At 40.6% G+C, this 25,051-nt stretch overlaps 1 protein-coding gene across 2 annotated transcripts in view; it reads left to right on the top strand.

Moving 5' to 3' along the window:
- The first annotated feature begins 8,522 nt into the window (after positions 1-8,522).
- Positions 8,523-25,051, top strand: part of LOC101747023 (alanine aminotransferase 1) — a 153,534-nt gene continuing 137,005 nt past the window's right edge. Inside the window, exons 1-10 of one of the 2 annotated variants that reach the window (XM_038014076.2) lie at positions 8,523-9,435; positions 15,362-15,451; positions 17,486-17,583; positions 18,545-18,735; positions 19,099-19,301; positions 19,930-20,052; positions 21,312-21,518; positions 21,981-22,124; positions 22,227-22,341; positions 23,059-24,361. In XM_038014076.2, the coding sequence (XP_037870004.1) occupies positions 9,316-9,435; positions 15,362-15,451; positions 17,486-17,583; positions 18,545-18,735; positions 19,099-19,301; positions 19,930-20,052; positions 21,312-21,518; positions 21,981-22,124; positions 22,227-22,341; positions 23,059-23,207 (1,440 nt within the window). In that variant the 5' untranslated portion in view covers positions 8,523-9,315 and the 3' untranslated portion in view covers positions 23,208-24,361. Of the gene's footprint in view, positions 9,436-15,361; positions 15,452-17,485; positions 17,584-18,544; positions 18,736-19,098; positions 19,302-19,929; positions 20,053-21,311; positions 21,519-21,980; positions 22,125-22,226; positions 22,594-23,058; positions 24,362-25,051 lie in introns of those variants that run through there. The other variant, XR_009974231.1, reaches the window with a different exon arrangement.

Below are 25,051 nucleotides of genomic sequence, written 5' to 3'. Positions count from 1 at the left end.
ATTTGTGACAGCTCATGTATTTTTAGATGTGTACTCGAATGAACATCAGGGTATTTCCCAGATGCAAATAACAAAATTCTCCTTAGCAATCTTGTAACTTAGCAATCTTGCTTGTAAACTCTGGTGCTGTTGATTGATTGACTACACTCTCCTAGATACCTGGCTGTCTCAACAAAGTAAGCAACGGTGCTAGAGGTTGCAAGGCTGTTATAGATGTGGAGTGGTTGAAAGAGTTTAGGCAGCGGCTTGGCTCTGCCCCTGGCATTGTTGAAGTCCATGGGCGACGGTAACCACTCACCATCAGGTGGGCCGTTTGCTCGTCTGCCTACAAGGGCAATAAAAAAAAAGAGTGTTTCAATTTATTGTCAATATAATATACATATTCAAAAATTACCTCTTTATTTAGATACGTGATTATTATTATATCTAACTAAATATATAAACATATACCAGTGTAATCTTTGGTAATGATTAATGCGCGAATAGAAACTTCAGACTCGATTTGTTTCCAAAATGATTAATCACTTCACATAAATCCTAGAGAAAAACCACGTAAGGTTTATTACCACGTATGGTGCGCAAGGTCATTGAAACAACAAAATACCCTAATTTTGATAGAGAAATGGTAAACTCATATCTAACACCTGGGATCCTCGTATCGTGAAGATGAAATATACAACAAACTGACAGACATCAAAATTTATATATTAATACGTGAAGCAAAAACTTTGTATCCCTTTTTACGAAAATTGCGCGGACGGAGGAGTATGAAATTTTCCATACTTATAGAGAATATAGAGAAGAAGTGCACAATGCTAATATTTTTTTAAAATAATGCATAAAAGACACATTAAATCAATAAAGAAAACATTACACACACTACATACCATGTATTTGACGCACAACGCATGCATCATACTATTTATTGTCAAACTTTTGTTCTTGACGTCTGTGGTCAAATTGAGAATAGATTAAATATTGTTTGTCTTTCTTAATATTTTTTTATAGTGTAGCCTTGGCGAAATTTTTTGATTATAGAAGTATAAATTACAATCATAATAGTGTACAAACTTACAATTCCAATTAATTATAGTCGAATTTCTTCTACTGCCGGACCTCTAGTACGGTTAGTTACTTCTGTGTGAAAAGAAACGATAATGCTATGAAAGAGTTGAATAGAAAATTTAACGGTCGTTAATAAAATATTCAAATGTTGACGTATGTTCATACTTATTTAAGCTCAATCAGCCGTGACGACAAAGTCTGTAAATTATTAGAACCATTGGAAGTAACATAATGACAGTAAAAAAGGCGAAATTAAATCGTAAAAGTTGTTTAATTATTGAATAGACGGGTGAAAGATATCACGGTCCACTTGATGTTTAGTGGTTACCGAGGCCACATACAACAACATGGCAAATGCCAACATTCAAGACGCACACGCACACAACCTTGAGACGTGCGCTCTAAGTCTCAGTTCTATACTACGATTGTCCCACCCTTAAAACGGGACCACATTACAGCTACGTGGTAACAATAGGCAGGGCGATGGAACCTTCCCATGTGGGCTCACAAAACCCCCTACCATCAGCAACTACGCAAATTAGACTCGTGAACTTGTGTTAAATACATATTTATTTAGAAAATATTGTAGATAGACTCCTGCGGGATAAGACCGTCACAGTCGTATCGCTAGAGTTGAGTACACCGGGCATCTTAAACTTTAGGCCGCGACGACTTCAGTTTAATTTTACAATTAATCAGTATATTCTTTGATTTTTGGGAGTCCGGCTTAGTCCGACATTTCAAAGAATCGTAGATGTTAAAATGAGTTGTAGCAGCCTAGTTGTAGTGTCCTCGGGGTGGCGCCGCGTGTCTGGTTGTAGTGTTGACCGCGGGAACCCCCCTACTCTGAACGGGTTCTGCCCCGGACGGAGATCGGACGTCGGGTGTAAGAGTGCAGGGGAGTCGTTTAGTGGGTGGGCCCTAAAATCCTTGGACCCGCGATCTGCTCTCAACACCTGCAGATCGTTGAGTCTCACATATCCCGCGCGCCCCCTAGGCGCGGGGACCTCGTAGTAGGTTCGGCCCCCGGCCCGAGAAAAAAAAAAAAAGCCTAGTTGTAGTAAACAATTATCTAGTCTAGTGCTTATAAGTTTTAACATCTTTGTCTGTAAAACTTATCTGTAATATATAATAATAATATAATATAATAATAATCTGCAATACTTAGTCCTGAATAATCGATTACACATTATGGTATGTAGTGGAGTTGTAATTAATCGTTTATTATTTAAAAAAAAGAACATAATATTCCTAACCTAAAAGTACGTTATTATCCGCAACATGCTTCGTCAGATATATAAGTTGTGTTGAAATATGAAACTAAAATATGATTTCCGTATTTTGCGAACATTATGTCGGGAATCACTTCGACGCGCAAGCCGCTCTTCATCCCTTGCGAATGAACAACAACACGGAAGAACACCCACGCTGGTTTCGGCCAAGCAGAGTGTCCTGAGGGTACCAATTTGCGGCGCCGTCTAGGCGAGCTTCAGACAGCCAGCCGTCCGAGACGGCCAGACCGCCGCGGCACCGCCATTTCGGCGCCCTTTTTTTTTCTTAATTGCTAAGATGGATGGACGAGCTCACAGCTCACCTGGTGTTAAGTGGTTGCTGGAGCCCATAGACATCTACAACGTAAATACGCCACCCACCTTGAGATATAAGTTCTAAGGTCTCAAGTATAGTTACAATGGCTGCCCCACCCTTCTAACCGAAACGCATTACTGCTTCACGGCAGAAATAGGCAGGGCGGTGGTACCTACCCGTGCGGACTGACAAGAGGTCCTACCACCAGTAATTACGCAAATTATAATTTTACGCGTTTGATTTTTATTAGGTACACGATGTTATTCCTTCACCGTGGAAGTCAAGTGAACAATTTTGTTAAGTATCTACGTATTTAATTGGAAAAATTGGTACCTTCCGGCGAGATTTTATCCTTTAGGCCACGACTACTTTAAAACCGCCGTACCGCGGGAACCCCTCTACTCTGCCCGGGATCTGACCCCGGGTGGAGATCGGACGCCGGGTGAGAGAGTGCAAGGTGGAGTCGTTTAGTGATTAGGGTCCTGAAAACATCCTTGGGCCCGCGGTTCGCAGTGGCGGACAAGCCCTACAAACCCCGCGCTCCCCAAATAAAAGTTAAATTGTCTTCATAAAGTTTGCGCATACAAATATTTGACAATAAAAAATAACATAAATTTTGACATAAAAAAAACATTTGTATAATATTGCTCTAACATTAACAATAATCAGTACAGACCATAGTGATGATGAAACTAATAACATTTTCTCAATATAGGAACGTTCAATATTGTGAAATGTTATTTTACTGTTTCTATATCTAAATTGATTTTAAGAGAACAATGGTTTAAAAAAAATTTTTTTTTTTTTTATTGCCTTTGTAGGCAGGTGAGCGTACGGCCCACCTGATTGTAAGTGGTTACCATCGCCCATGGACTTCAGCAATGCCAGGAGCCGAGCCGAGCCGCCGCCTACCACTTAATACTCTCCACAAGCCTCGTTTGAAGAAGGACATGTCATAGCGCTCGGGAAACACCGTGGAGGGGAGCTGATTCCATAGCCGGATGGTACGTGGCAAAAAAGACCTCTGGAAACGCACTGTAGATGAACGCAGTGGCTCCAGGTAGTATGGATGAACTCTACTCCGGTGGCGGGCGGTGTGATGGTAGGTTTGAGGGGAGTGTAGCGCCATCGATTTAGTTTGTTCGGACAACAGTATTGAGAGTAGTAGATCCAAGTCTGCAGTTCGCTGTAGCACGTAGGTGGGCAGGATCGACCGGTGAAACACTACCCTCTCACAGAAAATCAGCGTGAAGTGGGGGCCTCCTAGAGGCCACCGCGTTTCGACTGGTGAGTGAGAGTCCCGGCGCCCTTATCCCTCTACCTCGGGGCCCAAATAGCAACTGGCACTTTCATTATACTACACGTATCGCAACAGATTTTCTAGGGACTGTTGCGCTGCGTGTGGGAATGAGTATCAGTTGGCCCCTTCCTGTCTTTTTATTCCCTGTCCCACAATTCCTCACCCTCTATGACCTTTCTCCTTCCCTTTCCTTCCCCACCCCTTATGCTATTTTTGATTTTTGTGATGGCGACGAGTGATACAAATAAAATACCCCAGGAGGGTACCAGTCTCTTAGAGACTGGAGAATCCCTCTCTGAGCGAGAGCGAGAGATGCTATCCTCTCGCTCTGGCTCAGGCTGCCCATCGTATTCTGGGGGGGCACATCAAGCGTCGTTTATCACAGCTGCTGGGTGCAAACTGAGCCCAATAACGAGGAAGTCCCCCTCCACTTTAGCAGTGGATTTTTCTAACATCAGGGGACTTCACTCAAACTTAAATGCCGTCCACCACCATCTCGAGACGGAAAGGCCAGATTTGCTTTTCCTGACGGAGACGCAGATTTCCTCCCCAACTGACACTTCATATCTAAAGTACCCGGCCTATAGCCTGGAGCACATTTTTGTGCCACGCGCCGGCGTGTGTGTGTACATCAGGGAGGGAATTTGTTACCGTAGGCTCAGCAGTCTTGAAGGCAGAGACCTGTCGATCCTTTGGGTGCGCGTCGATTGTGAGGATCACATTCGCGTCTACGCGTGCCTTTACAGGTCTCATAGCGGAAATTTGGAAATTGACCGGCTCTTCGAGCATCTGCAGGTGTCCACTGACAGAATACTTGAGCAGATTCCTACCGCAGAAATTGTGGTTTTGGGCGACTTTAATGCCCACCACTCTGACTGGCTTGGGTCAACACGTACTGACCATGCGGGAAGGTCTGCTCACGATTTTGCCATTGCCAATGGTCTGACGCAGATGGTACCTTCTCCCACACGTGTGCCGGATGTGGAAGACCATTCGCCTTCCTTATTGGACCTTCTGCTGACCTCTCGCCCCGAACCCATTCGGGTATGGGTCGATGCTCCTCTCGGGTCATCGGACCATTGCCTAGTTCGGAGCGTGGTGCCTCTCACCGTCTCGTCACAACCACTTCCATCTGGTAGACGACGTGTTTGGCACTACAGGTCAGCAGACTGGAACGGGATGCGCTCTTTCTTTGCATCCTACCCATGGGGGCAGATTTGCTTCAAGTCAGAGGATCCTAGCACCTGCGCTGACTCGGTTGCCGGCGTCGTGCTGCAGGGCATGGAATTATTTGTTCCTAACTCAGCGGTGCCTGTCGGTGGCAGGTCTCGGCCCTGGTTTGGTGGGTCCTGCCGTGACGCACATCGTCGCAAGCGGGAATGCTACCAGGCTTGGGCTAGGGCAAAGGCCGCTAAGGATGTAAACTCTGACTCACTCAAGAAGAAGTACAACTCTGCTTCCAGGTTCTTTAAGAAGCAAATTGCATTGGCAAAATCAAATTACGTTGGGAGAATTGGCGAGAGACTGGCGCGCCTGCCATCTGGCTCTCGTGCGTTCTGGTCTCTCGCCAAGGCTGTCCAGGGTAATTTCTGTCGGTCGACGCTTCCACCTTTGCGCGGGGAGGATGGTTCATTGGCCTATTCCGCAAGGGAGAAAGCCGATCTTCTTGGCTCTATCTTTGCGGAAAACTCGACTCTTGACGACAGGGGGAACACTCCTCCTACCATCCCGAGGTGTGAAACCACAATGGCGGACGTCCGCTTCACACAGTGTGCTGTGCGGAAAGCACTATTCTCCCTGGATGTCAACAAGTCGAGTGGGCCCGATGGAATATCTCCTATTGTGCTGAAGGTGTGTGCTCCAGAGCTGGCACCGGTTTTAACGCGCTTATTCAGACACTCTTATGTCCTCGGCGTTGTCCCACATTCATGGAAGACGGCTCTAGTACACCCGATCCCTAAAAAAGGCGACCGCTCAGATCCGTCCAACTACAGGCCTATCGCTATCACCTCCTTACTCTCCAAAATTATGGAATCCATAATCAACCGCCAGCTCATGGGCTACCTGGAAGAGCACCAGCTGATCAGCGACCGCCAATATGGCTTCCGCAAAGGCCGATCAGCTGGTGATCTTTTGGCTTTACTAACTCACCGTTGGGCGCAGGCGGTTGAGAGTAAGGGTGAGGCACTAGGCGTTAGTTTGGACATTGCGAAAGCCTTCGATCGGGTTTGGCATAAAGCCTTACTATCGAAGCTTCCTTCCTATGGGCTTCCTGAGAGACTTTGTAGGTGGATCGGCAGTTTCCTTGCGGAACGGAGAGTTAAAGTCGTCGTAGACGGCTCATGCTCGGACCCCCGGACCGTAAATGCTGGTGTTCCCCAAGGCTGCGTGTTATCCCCGACATTGTTCATTCTGCATATCAATGATTTGTTGCATACCAGTGGCATTCATTGCTATGCGGATGACAGTACCGTGGATGCACTGTATTTCGGCCGCAGCAATATCTCTCGGGATCACGTCGATGAGTGTCGGAACAAACTTGTGTCTGAAATCGAATCATCCCTTGTGAAGATTTCCGATTGGGGGGGACTAAATCTAGTCCAGTTTAACCCTTCTAAGACTCAAGTTTGCGCGTTCACCGCTAAAAAAGCCCCCTTTGTCGCATCGCCACTCTTCGGAAACACTCACCTTTGTGCCAAGTCGAACATGGGCATTCTGGGCGTAGACATTTCGAGTGTTGTCCAGTTTGGCGGTCATTTGGAGAGCAAGGCTAAAATGGCCTCCAAAAAACTCGGAGTACTCAACAGGGCCAAACAGTACTTCAAGCCGCCTCACCGCCTTAAGCTGTATAAGGCGCAGGTGCGGCCTCACATGGAGTATTGCTGCCACCTTTGGGCCGGGGCTCCGGGTTATCAGCTATCTCCCTTTGACCGAATCCAACGTAGGGCATCTCGGATTGTCGACGATCCTGTACTTGCCGATCGGCTAGATCCTTTGGCACTGCGTAGGGATCTATCTTCCCTATGCATACTTTACAGAATTTACAATGGGGAGTGTTCCGAGGAGTTGTTCAATTTAATAGAAGCCGCTGATTTTCGCAACCGATCGTCTCGCCGGAACTATCATCCGCACCATCTGGATGGTTGGCGTTCCACTACAATGCGTTTTAAAAACAGTTTTCTGCCACGCACAGTAAATCTCTGGAATTCGTTGCCATCAGCGGTCTTCCCCAACAACTGCGACATTGGGTTATTCAAGAAAAGAGCATATTCTTATCTGAAGGGTAGGCAACGCACTGGCGTAAACGCTGGTGACCGTGGGCGGCGGTGAATCACTTACCATCAGGTGACCCGTCTTGCTCGTTTGCCTCTTAGTTGTTATAAAAAAAAAAAAAAAAAAAAAAAAAAATAATATATTAAAATTGTTTCGATCGATAGTGATCTTGGCGTGCTAAATCTATATTAATATATAAATCTGCAATGGTTTTTACGGATGTTCCGTTATAACTACTGAACCGTGCATCCGATTGACTTGAAACTTGGTATCCATGTAGAAAATACATGTACTTAATGGATAGGCTAATATTTATATGAGTATTGGACTCCCTAATAATAATGACAATAAATAATAATGTTAATTTTAAATGCTCAGCGAAGCGGTCGAGTACGGCTAGTATATAAATAAAATAACAACAAATGTTATTACAATTCAATTAATTTGAGTTGAGAATTTTATCACAATAGTTCACGGATTTCTGTGAAACGGTTGAAGCTCGTAGACCCAATTTTATTGAGCCAAGTATCGCGCTGTGGGCCGGAACTATGTGGGACTCCACTCACACAAGCGACTCATTGAACTCTCCTGCACTTTCTAGGCTGAGCATCCGAGTCTCAGTCGGGACAGTCTTGTAGAAGCAGGAGGGGCGACCGCACTTAACAAGATGCCATATCATAAGCGCACCAACTTGTGTCACGATTATCATTATGATCAGTATCAATCACATTTCAGTAACAGCTGTGACACCAACTGAAAAGGCACGAAGAGAATATTCTTTGGGAACATTTTTTGCTTTATATTTGCAGATGACGAGCTAACGGCACTCCTCCTCCTCCTATCAGCCCATGGACGTCCATTTCTGGACATAGGCCTCCCCCAAGCCTCGCCACAAAGACCGGTCCTGCGCTGCCTGCATCCAGCGGATCCCCGCGAACCTCAATAGGTCGTCTAACTAACGGCACAAATGGCATTAATTCGGAGCCAGTTCACATCACTACGGGATCGACTTTGAGGCATGAGGGCGAAGCCTCTTGGGGCGAAGCCTCTTTCTTGAGACGTAGCCGCAACGAACAGAAACAGATGATTTAAGCGTCCGTATCGGCCGAAGGATTAGGATCCCTGCGTAATATTTTGATAAGGATCGGTGGCGTCTTACTTGTCTGACTAAGGATGGTGTCGTGTATGTCGTGTCAGGAGTGCTCGGGTTGGGACGGCACCTACCTCGCAAATGCATTCGAGACGTTGCTAGTTCATCATTCGTGGCGTATGACTTAAGCAGGGCCGGATTTAAACTTAATGCCGCTCGTGGGCATCGGAAAAAAAACCGCCCCTATACTGGAATTTTACCTAAACTTATAGTTTACATATTTTATTTTTCAAAATAAACTATAACTAATTTATTGCGGAAACTTTATCATATGTCATATATTCCAAAAACATCAATTTTTTTTTTTCTAATATGGGTGACTCATAATTATATTCCATAAAATAATAATAATTAAAGTTATTTAATTATAGAAATTAGAAAAATCGAATATCAATTAAATCATTTTGATTATTAATTTTTATCAAAGGTGCCAAAACTATAATTCACAAATAATGGATGAATAGAATCTCTTGAATTATCAATTAAAAAGAAAATTATTTATTGAGCAATCCTGATACGACTAAAAACAAAAATTTTTACTTTAAAAATTTTGCCGTCATAAAAAATTTGACGCCCTGGGCACTAACCCCGACTGCCCCTAGTGTAAATCCACCACTGGACTTAAGAAAACTGGACTCTGCCGTGCATGCGTTTATTTTCAAAGTTGACCCCTTCAAGGGGGCTAACCTGTGTTCACGACTCGTCCTCGCTCGATCGCGTGGCGTCCGCTGGTGCCAACGTACTGCGTTTCCATTGCGTCACCCGCCACTAGCTTGTAGACCACTTGCTTATAAACTGAGAAGAGTTTAAAGCCGATATCACTGCGTTTACGCATTCCCCTCCGGTGGGCCTTTCAAACGCATCACAGTACTTAATAAATTATTTTTCTAAAAATAAAATAATTACACACTGTTTTTTTTTTTATAATCAATATTTTAAAATGAAGTTAGAAAAGTGTTTAACTGAGGAGAACATTAATCAGAATTTACTGAATATCCAGTATGCGGTCCGTGGACCTATCTTGCAGAGGGCTTTGCAGATCGAAAGAGAGTTAGTCAAGGTGAGTTCAGTTTATTTAGTTGTTTACATCATCAACAACATCTATGAAAATAAAATATGTTGTGATTTTAACGATCAGCTTGTGCTAACGATAGAACCTGTCTGTATGAATTAAACCTTTATTCATGTCATTAACTATGACACTAGAGTTAACAGGCAACCGCCTATATGTACAAGTGAAGTTTGACTTACCCACTGTTGACTAGACGGACGGTGCTTATAGCCAGCCCTATGCTAAGTTGTCACTGAGGCCCTAAAGGACCACAACGTGGATAACCCACCCGTCTTGGAAAGTAGGCGATCTTGTGGTATCTACTCGAGTGGACTCTCATTATCCCTCGCCACCGACAGGACCAGTAGTAAGGGTTTCTTAAGTCGGTAGAGAGAGCCCCACATTAATCATTCCTACTATAAATATGATGGGCAACAAGTCAGGGCCGCACACACTTGTCGTCTGATCATACTAACTGCCCATTATGACCGGAACATTAACCTTTGCGGTCTTAAGAGTAATGTAAGACTAAATTATATGTTCAATACGTGAGGACTCCGGGCCTCAAAGTGTTAAGGTTCTTTTGGGTTCATGATTTTCAGTAAAACTGAAAACATAATGTCACTTGTTTCAACCCTGTGAGTGTGTGTGTGTGTGTGTGAGACGCAGTGGAGCCACCACTACGCAACGAGCATCTTTAATACATGAGCAATGCTTGTCATTGTAACATGTGCAAATGAGATTGGCACACGTGATGTTAGGCAGCTACTGGAGCCCGCAGATCGCTGCTGTCCATCTTGAGACATGAGGCAGACAGTCTCGACTAAAACACTTGAGTTAATCTTATCCGATACCCAAATCAATCTATTAATGTGATGTAAAGGAATCTATGCATTGTTATCTAACTGCATGTCTCCGACAGAAGATTTATATGTTGTTCGAAAGTTATAGGTTTTTAGTTAGAAGTAGTGAAGTGGTTTTGGAATCAAAGGTATATGGTATACAATTATGGTAATAATAATATTATATTACAATACAATACAATAATATTATGTTACAATATAATTGAGAGAGAGATATATATATATTTGGTGCTCAGATGGATGGACGAGCTCACGGTCCAACAGGTGTTAAGTGGTTACGTGAACCCATAGACATCTATAACGTAAATGCCGCCACTTACCTTGAAACATGAGTTCTAAGGTCTCAGTATAGTTACAACGGCTGCCCCACCCTTCAAACCGAAACGCATTACTGCTTCACGGCAGAAATAGGCGGGGTGGTGGTACCTACCCGTGCGGACTCATAAGAGGTCCTACCACCAGTAGTAAGAGGTCCTAACATTTGGCCTGCGCGCAATACCTTTTTTACCGTTTTACAATAATTTTACCGATGATAAATATACGAAAGTCTGGCAACAAATTCGGCGCAAGTCTCACGGTGCTCCTACCGAGATATTCGTTTTTATGAAATAACATGAGCAACCCGTTCACACAACAGCCTTTACAAGGGCGAGCACCAACAAACATGCACGTAAATCACTTCTATTGCGTCTGTTTTTATGAAAACATTCATTAGTGATTTTTTAGATAAGCTACCGTATGGTAATCGAAAATCTAGAATAAATCTATATATATAAAAATGAATTGCTGTTCATTAGTCTCGCTAAAACTCGAGAACGGCTGGATCGATTTGGCTAATTTTGGTCTTGAATTATTTGGTAAAGTCCAGGTAGATAAATATGAAAATGCTCGGAATTAAATAAAAATAACAATTTTGTTTTTTCTTTAATGTGTCCCCCATCGGACGGATTCCTTTTGTTTGTTTTAAATTTATTTTATACAAAAGCTTAGGTCTTTTATTTATCGATTGAGGCACTACGAAGTTTGCGGGTTCAGCTAGTTTCCAATAAAATAATAAAGTTAAATGCAAATTCTCCCCATAATATAATACTAAAATATATTTTAGTTAGAACAAAATGTTTATTCACCAAGTCTCTTAGGACTCATCTGAAACTTTAATAGAAAAGCACATTTAAATTTGTTTAAATGTAATGATTATATAATTACGTACTTTTACCAAAACCAAACCAGAAAATTAAATGTTCACGTCAGCTTTTTCCCGTATACTTCTTTACCATACCCTCACCATTAATTCATATGTTTGGTAATCACTGGTGAATGTATAGCTCCGATAAAGTTCTACAATTACTTGTTGGTACATAGCGGCTTCAATGTGCTTTTCTGCGATTTTGTGAAGCTCACGTACCGTATCCTAGTTGTTCTAGATTCTGTGTCGGTGCAGACATCCAAGCGCGCGAGTATCCATCCGTTGCTGAGGGCGGAGAACGAAATATGTTTTTATTGCCTCTCCTCACTATTATATTACGATCGTTCCGCGGATTTACGAGATCAGACGATGACAGCCAAGTTTTTTATTGTTTATTGTTTGAGCCTCATTGGATTGTGATCTCGCCCGAGTCACAATACTAGTGATTTTTTACGAGTTGACTTTAAAGCATTGTTTGTTGTTTGCTGATTTTATTTTACCGGAATAATAAGTGCAACCCTCACTGAATATTGGATAGTGTGGCGGGGGCTCTGAGGAACTATTTTAGAGGATTCACTTTTTTCTATCACGACGCTTGTCACAGGAGTATTACGGCTACCGTTGTGTTCATTTGGGTTTCTCAAGATCATTCTTGTTTACTGCTCAGCATTAATCAGGTGCATCGTCTGCCTTCTTAGGCACTCAATGCAAGTAAATTTAGTCTGTAAACTTAGGGCTCATATCCTAGAAGTACTAAGCCTCCTTTCATAAGAGCGCATCCTTGTCAAGGGTGACTAATACCAAATATATCAAGCCAATAAAAGTGTCAAAGCTCTGCTAATAAATATACTTCCAGCCATTATGATTAACACACTCGATTAAGGTTTTTATTTGATTTAATTTTCACAAAAGTAAATACGGTTTAATATGTAGGTTCATCACTAAATTTAATATAGGTAGTATGTGTCTCATGGCAGGGTACGTTTCTATTCACAAAGTAAATAATATTATAGTTCAAGCAGATAGCAGCAGAAGCAGTAAACCCCCCTTATCATTGCATCTGATGTAATTAATTGTAATTTAGCTTTGAACTGTGATCTGCAGATAATTGATTGATGGTTGTTTTCCTATAATGATATTTACAGCAGACGAGGAAAACGCTAAACAAGTATAGATAATTCTGCATTATTATAATTATATTAATATCGAAGCAAAGATAACATCTTTATAAAATCCGTTATACTACACCATGTTTGTTGCGATGTCAGACAAGATTTACTGATGATGAGGCGTAACGTGCCGTGCGGCCTGCCTCTTTCTGTTGCTTTTTGATGTCTATGGACTTCAGTATCTGTTTAACATCTGAGCTTACGATTATCTGCCCATCTATTGAAAATTAAACTGTACTGTTTTTTTTTATTTTTCTTTCTTGCTCTAGCTGGTAGTCTTTAGAGGCTATGCCTGCGTAACCGAGTGAGTAGGTGAGCTTACGGGGCTCTAACCTGAGGAACTGTACTGATAGTACAGCGAATTGTAAGGCTGTATGGTAGCACCATGTTTATTTCTGCCAAGGTTAGCATGGCGGATACCGGCTTGAAGAGTACCGCAGTCCTTGAGCTAATGCAAAAGGGACTCTCACCTAGTGTCGTAAGGTAATTAGCGACGCTTATGTTGCGGTGTTACTGGCGAACATTCAATGGGCCATGAGTTGGTTTGCTCATCGTAGTTATTAAGAAAATATCTACATTCGTGCACGAATTTGGTGCAATATAATCTTTCCAACTACACATTTTACACTTGTTCAGTTTGAAATTCCACGCCCGAGTACAATAAAATGTAAATGCAAACAAAACGTTTGTAGGAGGCAAAAATCTCCGACTACAACATCGTCCAGGAGAGGAGAGGCGAAATGCAGGTTTTCCTGTGTACTTTAGGGGTTGCAAGGTTTTCGAAGTTGTTTTTAACATCCAAAAAAATTTTATTTTTTTGCCTGATGTTTATTTTTTTATTGCGTTTGTAGGCAGACGAGCATACGGCCCACCTGATGATATGTTACCGTTGCTCATGGACATCAGCAATGCCAGGGGCAGAGCTGAGCCGCTGCCTACCGCTTAATACTCTTCACAAGCCTCGTTTAAAGAAGAACATGTCATAGCGAGAAGTTTTTTTTAAAAATAGGTGACCTCAGGACATAATATTTCTCTCTTCAGATATTATGATGTTTTTGGAAATCTTACATCTTGTATACACGCCGCATTCTCAAACATAGATTGGATGCGGCTGTGCACTCGACAAAGACCCATGGTAGAAAGGGGGCGGACCACATGACTGTGACTTCTGATTCATAGCTAGTCAAACAAATCTGTCATTTGTTTTTCACAGGGCGATATTTTTGTGTAGTTATTACTCTGGAAGTTGGCAATTCCTAGTTGATGCGGTTCCGCCGTTGCCGCCGTCGTCTGGGCTGCGACGTCTCGCCTCACAATTTTATAAGTTCATCGAGCACGGAGCTTCAATCTCGGAAGATTTGCTTTTTCCAGAAAATGTCGTTCTATTTTCATATCTTCGCCGACGTTTTAGATTTTTAGGGCCATTTATTAGAAATTTTATAGCAATGTCTTTTAGGTTTTGTGAGCCATCAATATAATGGAAAGCCGTTTTCGGGGTTACTCTCGTGTTTCATTTTGTTTTTTTGTTTTTTTTAATAATAATCAATGGTGTTTTCCTTGTAATGATTTGTAACATTTTCGGCAGTAATTCTATTTTTGTGTACGTATTAGTTATATCTACGTCCCGCTGTTATTTGTTCCTATATAAAAACAAAAGAAAGTCGTTGAAACTTTATAGACCTCACAGCAGTAGGCGTCGCTCTACACATTTAGTATCTTTGCAAACAACAACACGTCACGAACATAACAGAAGGGCAACAGAGCGCGTCTTATCTCTTGATATTTGCAGTAAACATTACTTACTTTAAGTCGCCCGTGACCACGGAAATTGTAGAGCACTTGTAAATATGTTTATTATTTTATAGTATGTTGATTTTAAATTATACTGTGTATATCACTATATTTTATTTAATATACCTATATAATAATAAATATATATGTTACTAGCTGTACCCGACCGCTTCGCTGGACATTTAAAATTAACATTATTATTTTTAACCCCCACAAACATTCTCATCATTAACGGCCCCGCAACTGGTGTAGGGAGACCAACACTTATATAAATATTAGCCTATCCATTAAGTACATGTATTTTCTACATGGATACCAAGTTTAGAGTCAATAGGATGCATGGTTCATTAGTTATAACGGAACATCCGTAAAAACCACTGTAGATTTATATATTCCTGGCATATCCATACGGATATGCCAGGAATAGCTTCAGAGTTTTAGAGGTTTTTTTTCTTTCTACCTATTCGACGGTAGCCTAAGAAGCTATTGATATAATATGTCAGAGATATTATTACCCATAGTAATATTATTTGTTTGTTTCACAATACTTTTTTATCAAACCTGCAAACACTATAATGTTAATACTGGGCCGCATTGGTAGAAGATACCTTAATCCTTTTATTGCTCCTGCAAATCATTATGCGTTTTGGTTCGAGGAGTGGGACGCTTGTTTTTCTATACATTTGCGGTAGCCTCATGACCCTCGTGCCCCCAGGTAGGATATGGTCTTCACATCGTGATGACTATGAACTCCAGAATCAGTTAATATCAAGGTGCTATGAGCTCGTTTATCCATCTACGTAATAAGATTTCAAATGCCGCATTGATCGATTGCATTACCTGCTAAGGCGATTCATTATTGTGTAACTAACCATACAAAACATATTGTATCTGTTACATATACTTATATATTTATATTGTTGCAGGGGGTTCCGAAGCGCTTCGAGCGTGTGGTGAGAGCTAACTGCGGCGACTGTCACGCTCTCGGACAGAAACCCATCACATTCATAAGACAGGTTCGTAGTTATTTGTTTTTCGCGCGTTTTGGGGTTAGAAAAATTGCGATCCTTCCGTTTATGGAGTAAGTCGAAGTTTACACTACCAAAATCTCTTCCTGCTCAACAACCTGCTTCCGAGTCACGAACCAGGTGGAATCCAGGCAGACAGAAGCAGTAATGCGTTTCGGTTTGAAGGGCGGGGCAGCCGTTGTAACTATACTGAGACCTTAGAACCTATATCTCAATGTGTGTGGCGCATTTACGTTGTAGATGTCTATGGGCTCCAGTAACCACTTAACACCAGGTGGGCTTTGAGCTCGTCCACACATCTAAGTAATATGATGACTAAATGCCAATTAGGTAATGTGCGACAGATATAGCATTCTACGAAGCAAAAATTAACCGTCTCTTTCCCAGAGTCGATGTGCAATCGCCGGGTACTGTACTAGGACTAATCATTAACATATTGCCCTGAAATATGGTTTGGTCGATTCTGGTGTGCCATAACAATAGCATCCTGTCCCTGACCATGAGTTGTCCTTGAGTTGATAGGTGGTCGGTAGTTGAAGTGTCTTGTCCAAAAAATTATCATTCTTGATAAGGCGCGTACTGCGACTTCTCAGTCTTCTTGCATCCTCTGTGGATTTTCAGTCTGAAGCCCGCTTCTTCTGTCTGTCTTCGTCTGATTTAAGATAACTATTTTTTTAGATATTTTTAAATACAATATAATTTGTAATATTTATGTGTATTTCAATATTGTAATTAATAAGGTTTTAACAAATCACTACATAGTATAAAACAAAGTCGCTTTCTCTGTCCCTACATCCCTATGTATGCTTAAATCTTTAAAACTACGCAAGGGATTTTGAGGTGGGTTTTTTTAATAGATAGAGTGATTGAAGAGGCTGGTTTATATGTATAATAACATCCATTAAATAGTGGAGAAATGAATAATAAATTACAGTTTCCGAAGCGACGCGAGGGCGGGTCGCTAGTATATTATAAATAACTAGTTGACCCGGCAGACTTCGTAATGCCTCAATCGATAAATAAAAGACCTAAACTTTTGTATAAAATAAACTTAAAACAAACAAAATTAATCTGTCCGACGGGGGACACATCAGGGAAACATCAAAATTGTTATTTTTATTTATTTCCGGGCATTTTCATATTTACCTACCTTTTAAACCTTCTCTGGACTTCCTCGAATAATTCAAGACCAATCGGTCTAGCCGTTCTTGAATTTTAGCGAGACTAACGAACAGCAAATCATTTTTATATAATAATATATAGATAAGATACAAGATTAGATAAACAAGAAGTATCAGCGTAACTTAAAATATTCCATCAACATTTCGCAACGAAAGGTTTATATGCGAAGGGCTGGTTACGTAAGCTCGCTCCCAGTTCGCTCTCTCCAATAACTCACTTTGAAATTTACGAAACGATTTTAATGCTCAAACAAAAATTTATTCGAGATATTCTTTCAAAATTTAAATGCCTAATGAATATTTAATGTTTTTATTACTGTGTTTTATCAATTTTTGCTTATTAATGAGTGATTATAGCTTGTGTCCAAGTCAAATGTGTATTGTCATAAGTTAGAAATTAGCCAACGGTAGGAATTTGAAATCAGAGTTGCAATGAATAGGGCAAGAATTGGATTTTTATAGCCATTGAAACACATACTTATACAGCACGTGTTCACGAGCTCCTTCCGTAATGAAGGAGTCATATAATCATATTGTGTAATAAAATCAAACTCATGTCATTAAAGTTGACCGAGTATGTATGTATGTATGTAAGTCCGCCCAGAGCGATACCACAAACCTGTCTTTTTTCTGTAAAGCTGTGAGGTTTTCAGCCGTTGTACAGTTTAATTGAACCTCCGGCCTCATGTCTCATGGCGGCTGTTAGTTTTCACAGTGTAATAGCTATGGGATCTGTGACCCATTTAACATCAAATGGGTTGTAAACTCGTTCAGTTCTCTCTCCAAAAAAAGGCTAATTAGCTGAGTTCTTCACAAAAAATGAAATCACATGATGTTCCAGGTATTAGCCCTAGTGTCATTCCCGGAACTGATCTCGTCTCGTCTTGATATCCCTCAAGACGTGAAGGACAGAGCCAAAGAGCTACTCGACGACTGCACGTAAGTTCTGTAAACCTACCATCACTTTATTATATGCCAATGTTTCACTGATACCATATTTATGACGTAACCATGTCACTACCAGCCCGTGAGGTAGTCCCGCAGGTTGCTGTTGAAAGTTGTAGAAAAGAAACCATTTACTCAAGAACTATCGTATTTCGCACCCATACATTTTGTTGTAATTCACGTCTTTCAAAATGTCCATTATCTGTGTACTTATTTTATTAATTTCATCTATTTATAATTTATTCTACAACCACCTTGAGATATAAGTTCTAAGGTCTCATGTACAGTTAAAACGGCTGTCCTACCCTTCAAACCGAAACGCATTACTGCTTCACGGCAGAAATAGGTGGGATATTGGTACCTACCCGTGCGAACTCACAAGAGGTCCTACCACCAGTAACTATGTACCTACGCAAATTAAAATTTTTGCGGGTTTGATTTTTATTACACGATATTATTCCTTTACCTTGGAAGTCAATCGTGAACACTTGTTGAGTACGTATTCCATTAGAAAAATTGGTACCCGCCTGTGATTCGAACACCGGTGCATCGTTCAACACGAAAGCACCGGACGTCTTATCCCTTAGGCCACGACAACTTCACAATTGTATTGACCAATATTATTTTGATGCTAACGTTAGGAGCTGCTGCTGTTTCAGCGGTAGATTGAGTATCGTCAGCTTGCGCTATCGCCTTAACTTCGTTGTTGTTGTCTATAGCTTTCGGGCAACAACGTGGTAAATTATTTAAATAAAAAAAATCAAAACCAGTACATACACATGTGAATTTTTTAAATTTATTGTAAAGGCACACGTAACATAAGCTTTGTTCATCGATGCACATAATAATATTGGGTTAAATATGGCCAGAGAAACTTACGTACGGTAGCCGGCTAGCAATGTTTTTAGAATGAAACATTGCACTAAAAAGTTGAGCTCTTTTTATAATATTTTAGGAAAGGTTCAGTGGGATCGTATTCTCCATCCAACGGTCTCAACTTGGTGCGATCTCGTGTCGCACAGTACATCACGAACAGAGACGGTGTGCCTTCCAACCCTGACGATATTTACCTGGGATCTGGCGCCTCTGATGTTATTAAATCAGTCCTAACTCTGTTTGTTGAGGATGTGGGAGGAAAGCCCCCCGGTGAGTATGAAACGACTCTTCGCCTCACTTATTCAACGTACAAAGAAGCTCATTTTCCTTCGTTCTGCATTTTTATCTTGACGAGTTATTCCATCATCAGACTCATCATAATCGGTTGCTCTTGGCAGAGCAGTCGTGGTCATGTGGGAATTCTTGCTTATTAAAGCCTTGACAGATGTTTTCCATAGTTTGCGAACCGAGGCCCGGCGCACACACTCGTTAAGTGGGGTTTCAGTAAGGTCTTTCATCTGATCAGTCCAACGCATGGAGATTCGTCCACGAGATCGTTATTGACTACATAATTGCAAAATAACGACTGTCCTTCCAAAAAAAAACCTTTAATTAAAGAAAACCTAATTTCAGCTGTGATGGTGCCGATCCCTCAGTACCCATTGTTTTCGGGCACTCTCTCAGAGCTAGGTGTTCGACAGGTCGACTATTACCTTGACGAGGAACACGACTGGGCTCTTCAGATCTCAGAGCTAGAAAGGAGCTGGCGAGAGGCCAGTATTGAGAGTAATGTGCGGGCTCTTGTTGTGATCAACCCTGGAAATCCTACAGGACAGGTCAGTATGCCTTTCGAATTTTATACTAATTGCACATATAGTTGGACAAGTTTACAACTCATCTGATGTTAAGTGGTTAATGTAGTTTATGGACATCACAAGATCCGAAATCGTCGTGGCATATAAGGCAAGTCGCGGTGGATTATTATCGAGCGATGCGCCTCTTCTGGTGTTCCATTTCCGCAGACAGATATAAATTTTTTTGATATTACCACACTTTTTTTACAATAAAATAATTTTTTCTTACACTATTTTTAATTCAAATTTATTAAAATTTATTTTGAATTTTTTAGTTGGATTTTCTATAAAAGCGTATTTTCTTAGTTTTTTTTAAACCATTATTTATTTATCATTTTTTTAGTTGAATTTCAATTTCTTAATTATTATTTTTTTATTTTGAATTGTCATCGGTCCTTAATAAGTATACCAAATTTCGAGTTAGTCCTACATTTTGAAGGGGGTCAAAATCATGTTCAAAGATTCCGTTACAAACATACATACGCCTGAAGCTAATAAGATAATAATTAAATAATTAAAAGCTAATAATTAATGAGATAAATAAATAAGTATTAATGAGCGATATCAATCAAAATAGAAGATATTTGATGTTTACATTTCGTCGTTTTAGGTGTTAACCCGCGATAATATTGAACAAATCATCAAATTTGCTTACGAGCGTAACTTGTTCATTCTGGCTGACGAAGTATACCAGGAGAACATCGTGAGCAAGCCGTTTCATTCCTTTAAAAAGGTATGTTGTTAGTTGAAAGGTATGTTGCCTATTTCTGCCGTGAAGCAGTAATGCGTTTCGGTTTGAAGGGTAGGGCAGCCGTCGTTACTATACTTGAGACCTTAGAACTTGTATCTCAAGGTGGGTGGCGCATTTACGTTGTGGATGTCTATGGGCTCCAGTAACCACTTAACATCAGGTGGGCTGTGAGCTCGTTCACCCATCTAAGCAATAAAAAAAAAAAAAAAAAAAAAAAAAAAAGACAACTTTCCAAACGTAAAGACTTAATTCAATCTATTTTTGGTCTGAGGCTACAGTATCCTTAATCCGTGCTCACTCTGCGATACTTTGGCAGCCCTATAAAACCCCGTGCAGAGAGCATAAAATGATTTGGGCCGAGTAATCGCGTGCTGCCCGGTGGACCGTCCCAGATACATATCGGCTTTGTGAATTCCAAGCCAATAAAACGGAAAAAGGTCATGTTGAATTGCGCAGTTTTAGTGCTTTCAGTTCAGAGATCGTTAGTTGTTTATTCCAGACCCATCTACTCATAAAGCTTGAACTATCTACTCAAAGCTTGATCCGAGTACTCAGCAGTAGTCTAGTGGTGATGGATTTCTTTAAGCCGTGAAGATTCCATAACGTCGTTGTGAACCCAAAATCTGCTATGTACACTTTTTGAGATTTTTACTCTTTGACCTTTTCGTATAGTTCACAGCCCTGTCTATCGTATACAAAACTTCAGACGTGTCAAGGGACACCCGGATGGAACGAAGTTCCTTTCGATTAATTAGTGAAGGAATTGTAATTTTTTTTTTAAGTTATAATAATAAATTACGGCATTATGAAGAAGAAAAAAACAATACTATGAACTAAATTACTATTGTTGAAACGCTATCTCGAGAAACTGTATTCATTACGCGGACCAATCGGATACGAGCAATGTCCCGCGATAAGCGCCTACACGTTGATTGGTCAGAATGACCGATTTAAAAAGTGTCGTGACAACTTTTCGTAAGAATTTTTTCCGTCTAGCCCCCTTTCAGAACGCGCGATAAGGAACTTCGTTCCAAAAAAAAACCTGTTATATGTCTATAGCTTTAATATTTATATATATATATAGCTTTCATTTGATATAGTTCTTAAAAAATTACCTTCATATAAAATTATATACGAAAATGTGCTTACTCGTTAACTCAAAATAGAGTTTTTGCACATAGCAGATTTTGGTTTGACAGCGAAGATATTCTTTTTGACATTTATAAAACCATTAAACCTAGGTAATGTTCGAAATGGGTGCACCATACTCCCGCATGGAATTGGCTAGTTTCTTGACGGCCTCAAAAGGCTGGGCAGCTGAGTGTGGCTTGAGGTCGGGATACGTGGAGCTACTGCATCTCCAACCATCAGTGCAGAAAACGTTCAATACAATGAGGTCTGTCATGCAGTGCCCCTCGGTTTTGGGACAGTGCATTTTGGATTGCGTGGTGAGTAGCAGCACAAATAGTCAAGTACAATAGTATATTCATATTTTTTATATTCCTGGGGTATTTTATACAAATTGACTAAAAATATAGCTTAAGATATTCCTGATGGTAAACGTCGAAAGAACTACAACATGGCGCCCTACCAGCAGTCAACTGTGCCTGATACTTATTACGAAAAACAAAGAAATTTTAATTTAAAAAAATTATAATAAAAAATAATGCAAAAATCTTACGTTACGGACGTTTTTCCCCGGTTAGGGTACCCCTCCGCATCGTCCCATAAGGAACTTCGTTCCAAATAAATTTAATTGCGTTCTCATTTGTTCAGTTTGAGCTTAAAAAGCCCAATGATAACAAGAGTCCTCTGTATTTTCATTCTACCTATTGTATGTTGCACAGTGCACGTCAACATCTACATTTCTCCTGCTTTCTCTATTTTAAAAACTTATTTGTAACTTACAGATGAAGCCTCCGTCTCCCGGAAAACCCTCACACAATCAGTTCATCAATGAAATTAGAGACATTCATCAAGTATTAAAGGAACGCACTGCAACCGCTTACAAAACCTTCAACTCAATACCAGGATATTTCTGCAATCCAATCGACGTAGGTATTGCTACAAAAATCAACGAATTCAAAGCTTAGCTTGTAGAATTGCATCCACCGTTCTGCCTCTAGATGAATATTAAGCTTACTTTAAAATTTCAGGGTTCGATGTTCGCATATCCTCGTATAGAAATTCCAGTAGAAGCCCAATTAGAAGCAAAAAAACTGAACATGAGTCCTGATGAGTTCTACTGCCTTAGGCTGTTAGAGGAAACTGGTAATTTCATTTCTGAATTCAAAATATAATTTTGAACATCACTTGCATAGTACTGAATCTTACTGGTGGTAGGACCTCTTGTGAGTCCGCGCGGGTAGGTACCACCGCCTTACCTATTTTTGCCGTGAAGCAGTAATGTGTTCTGAAGGATAGGGCAGCCGTTGTAACTATACTGAGATCTTAGAGCTTATAATCCAAGGTGGGTGGTGCATTTACGTCGTAGATGTCTTTCCAGTAACCACTTAACACCAGGTGGGCTGTGAGCTCGTCCACCCATCAAAGCAATAAAAAAAAACTTATTGTTGAATACAACTTAGTATATAAATAATACTTAAACGAACGTCTAAAGCTGCACTAGAAGATTCTTATCAAATTTGGCTAGACGGGAGAGGAATGTGGAGAATGGAGGTGAGCTTAATGCGCATTGATAGGGGCCCGTTAAACCAACATCAGGGTCGAAAGCCCGCTGTCATTATTCGTATAAGTTCCTCTCTCTGCAACACGGTGAACCAGCCGATTTCTAAGATTTTTGTCTCAAAAAATTTCTCTGGTTAATGCCCCTTGTTGAACAGTGGACCGATGACTTTGAAAAGTAAAACTAGTCACTTTTAAAAGCTAAGATGAACGATTAAAGCATAAGTAAATACTAATGATGATTAAGTCCTGAAATTATTGGTCTGCAGAAACTTTCTTAATCAAATGTAACGTCTTTCACAGGAGTGTGTGTGATCCCGGGTACGGGATTCGGGCAGCTTCCAGGATCATTCCATTTCAGAACTACGATACTCCACCCCAAGGACGAATTCCAGTACATGATGGACTCTATAAGACGTTTCCACTTGAACTTCATGCAGTTATATCCTTAGAAAAAGTATTTAGATTTAGCATTGAATGAATTTAGCATTGTAGATCTTTGATGGTGCTTGATGAGACTCTCGTGACCTACTTGATTTTCCCGTCTTAGCTTTAAAGGTCAAGGTGAAATGGGTTAACTACAGTATCGAAGCCGTCAAACCAAAATCTCCCATGTGCAAAAACTCAATTTTGAATGAATGAGTAAAACATTTTTTTTATAAAATTTTATATGAAGGTGAATTTTTAAGAACTATATCAAATGAAAGCTATAGATAAATATTAAAGCTATAGACACATAACAGTTCTTTTTTTATATGGTAGATATGGGCTGTGAACTATACGAAAAGGTCAAAAAGTAAAAATCACAAAAAGTGCACATAGCAGATTTTGGTTTGACAACGACGATATGTTCATTCTCCCGTTGTTCTAGTGTTGAATGTAACTAACTAACTGTCTAGTTGTTTTTGAAAGGTTGTATTTTATAAGCAGTTAGGATGCTTCCCCAAACAAATATCACCCAAGAATGTCTATTGAAGCTCTGTGGATACAACGCCTGCCCATCCATGCTAGTCGAATTAAACATATCTTAATTACATATAGTAAATTGTAACTATACTTGAACTTATATGTCAAGGTGGGAGGCGCATTAGATGTCTATGGTCTTCTGTAACCACTTAACACCAGGTGGGCTGTGAGCTCGTCCAACCATCTAAGCAATAAAAAAAAATGTAGGACAAGAATTTATAGAACAACATTAAAATGGTATTGTTTAGATCGTAATCTAGTAACGTAATAACGTAGTATCTAATTTACAGTAGTAGTATAGTAGTATTTAGTATTAGTAGTTGTAATCTCTTATGTACGAATTAATTCTGGTGTCCTTAATCTGAAAAAGAAATTAGTTAATTATTAGTAGTTTTAGTTCGAGTGTCCTTGGTTAAAAGTAAGTTCGCGATAATTAACTCCGCCGCTCCACGGGGCGCCGGGCGTGCTGTCGGCGTATTGTCGGCGTATTGTCGGCGTATTGTCGGCGTAGTGTCGGCGTAGAGCCGAGTCAAATGCCTTTGTATAACATCGGAACATTTCATTACTGTGTTTCGAATACTCCACTTTCATGTTAATAATTTTTATAACGTTAATAATAAAAAAGCTATAAACTAAAAAATTGAGTTTTACTTTAGCTTGAGGTCTTCTTTATATTGACTAATGAATACAAACATACATACATATATTGTGATGCTTCGGTGTATCAGCCCACTGAGTTTCTCGCCGGATCTTCTTAGTGGGTCGTGTTTCCGATCCGGTGATAGATTCTGGGAAGCACAGCTCTTGCTAGGGGCAGTGTTAACATCACTCCGGTTTGAGCCCCGTGAGCTCACCTACTAGTGAAGGTATCAGCTTAGGCAGAAAAAAAAATCGGTTGTCTGTAAAGTCGGTTTACTGACGATAGTTAAACGTGACAACGTCATAATAAAATACTGATGGAATGGTTTCATTTTTCAATTATCGCAATTATCGTTGCAATAAACAATTGACACCACATTCACTTTTCACTGAACTTCATACTTGACGAAAACATGTAAATGTATTATTGTATAGCAGCTGTCCACGCGGATGCATCGCTCACTCAAGTAGAAGAGAGACATGTCGAACGCTGCCGAACGCGGATTCCGATTGTGCCTCTTTGTCGCTCGTTGCGCGCTCTCGCTTGCACTTCAAGCCTTAAATGGAACGCCTTGGAGCGAGGTAACGCCGCATGAGTCATGTTTTTTCATCCGGCTCCATCGAATTATAAGAGTTTGTCACGTCAAAAATCGGTGTATTTGTGTAATGATGCGTTTTGGAGGGAGAGTAC

The sequence above is a fragment of the Bombyx mori genome, chromosome 11, assembly GCF_030269925.1.
Source record: "Bombyx mori chromosome 11, ASM3026992v2".
In the NCBI taxonomy this organism is placed as follows: Eukaryota; Metazoa; Arthropoda; class Insecta; order Lepidoptera; family Bombycidae; genus Bombyx; species Bombyx mori.
This window is presented reverse-complemented; position numbering and strand designations above follow the sequence as displayed.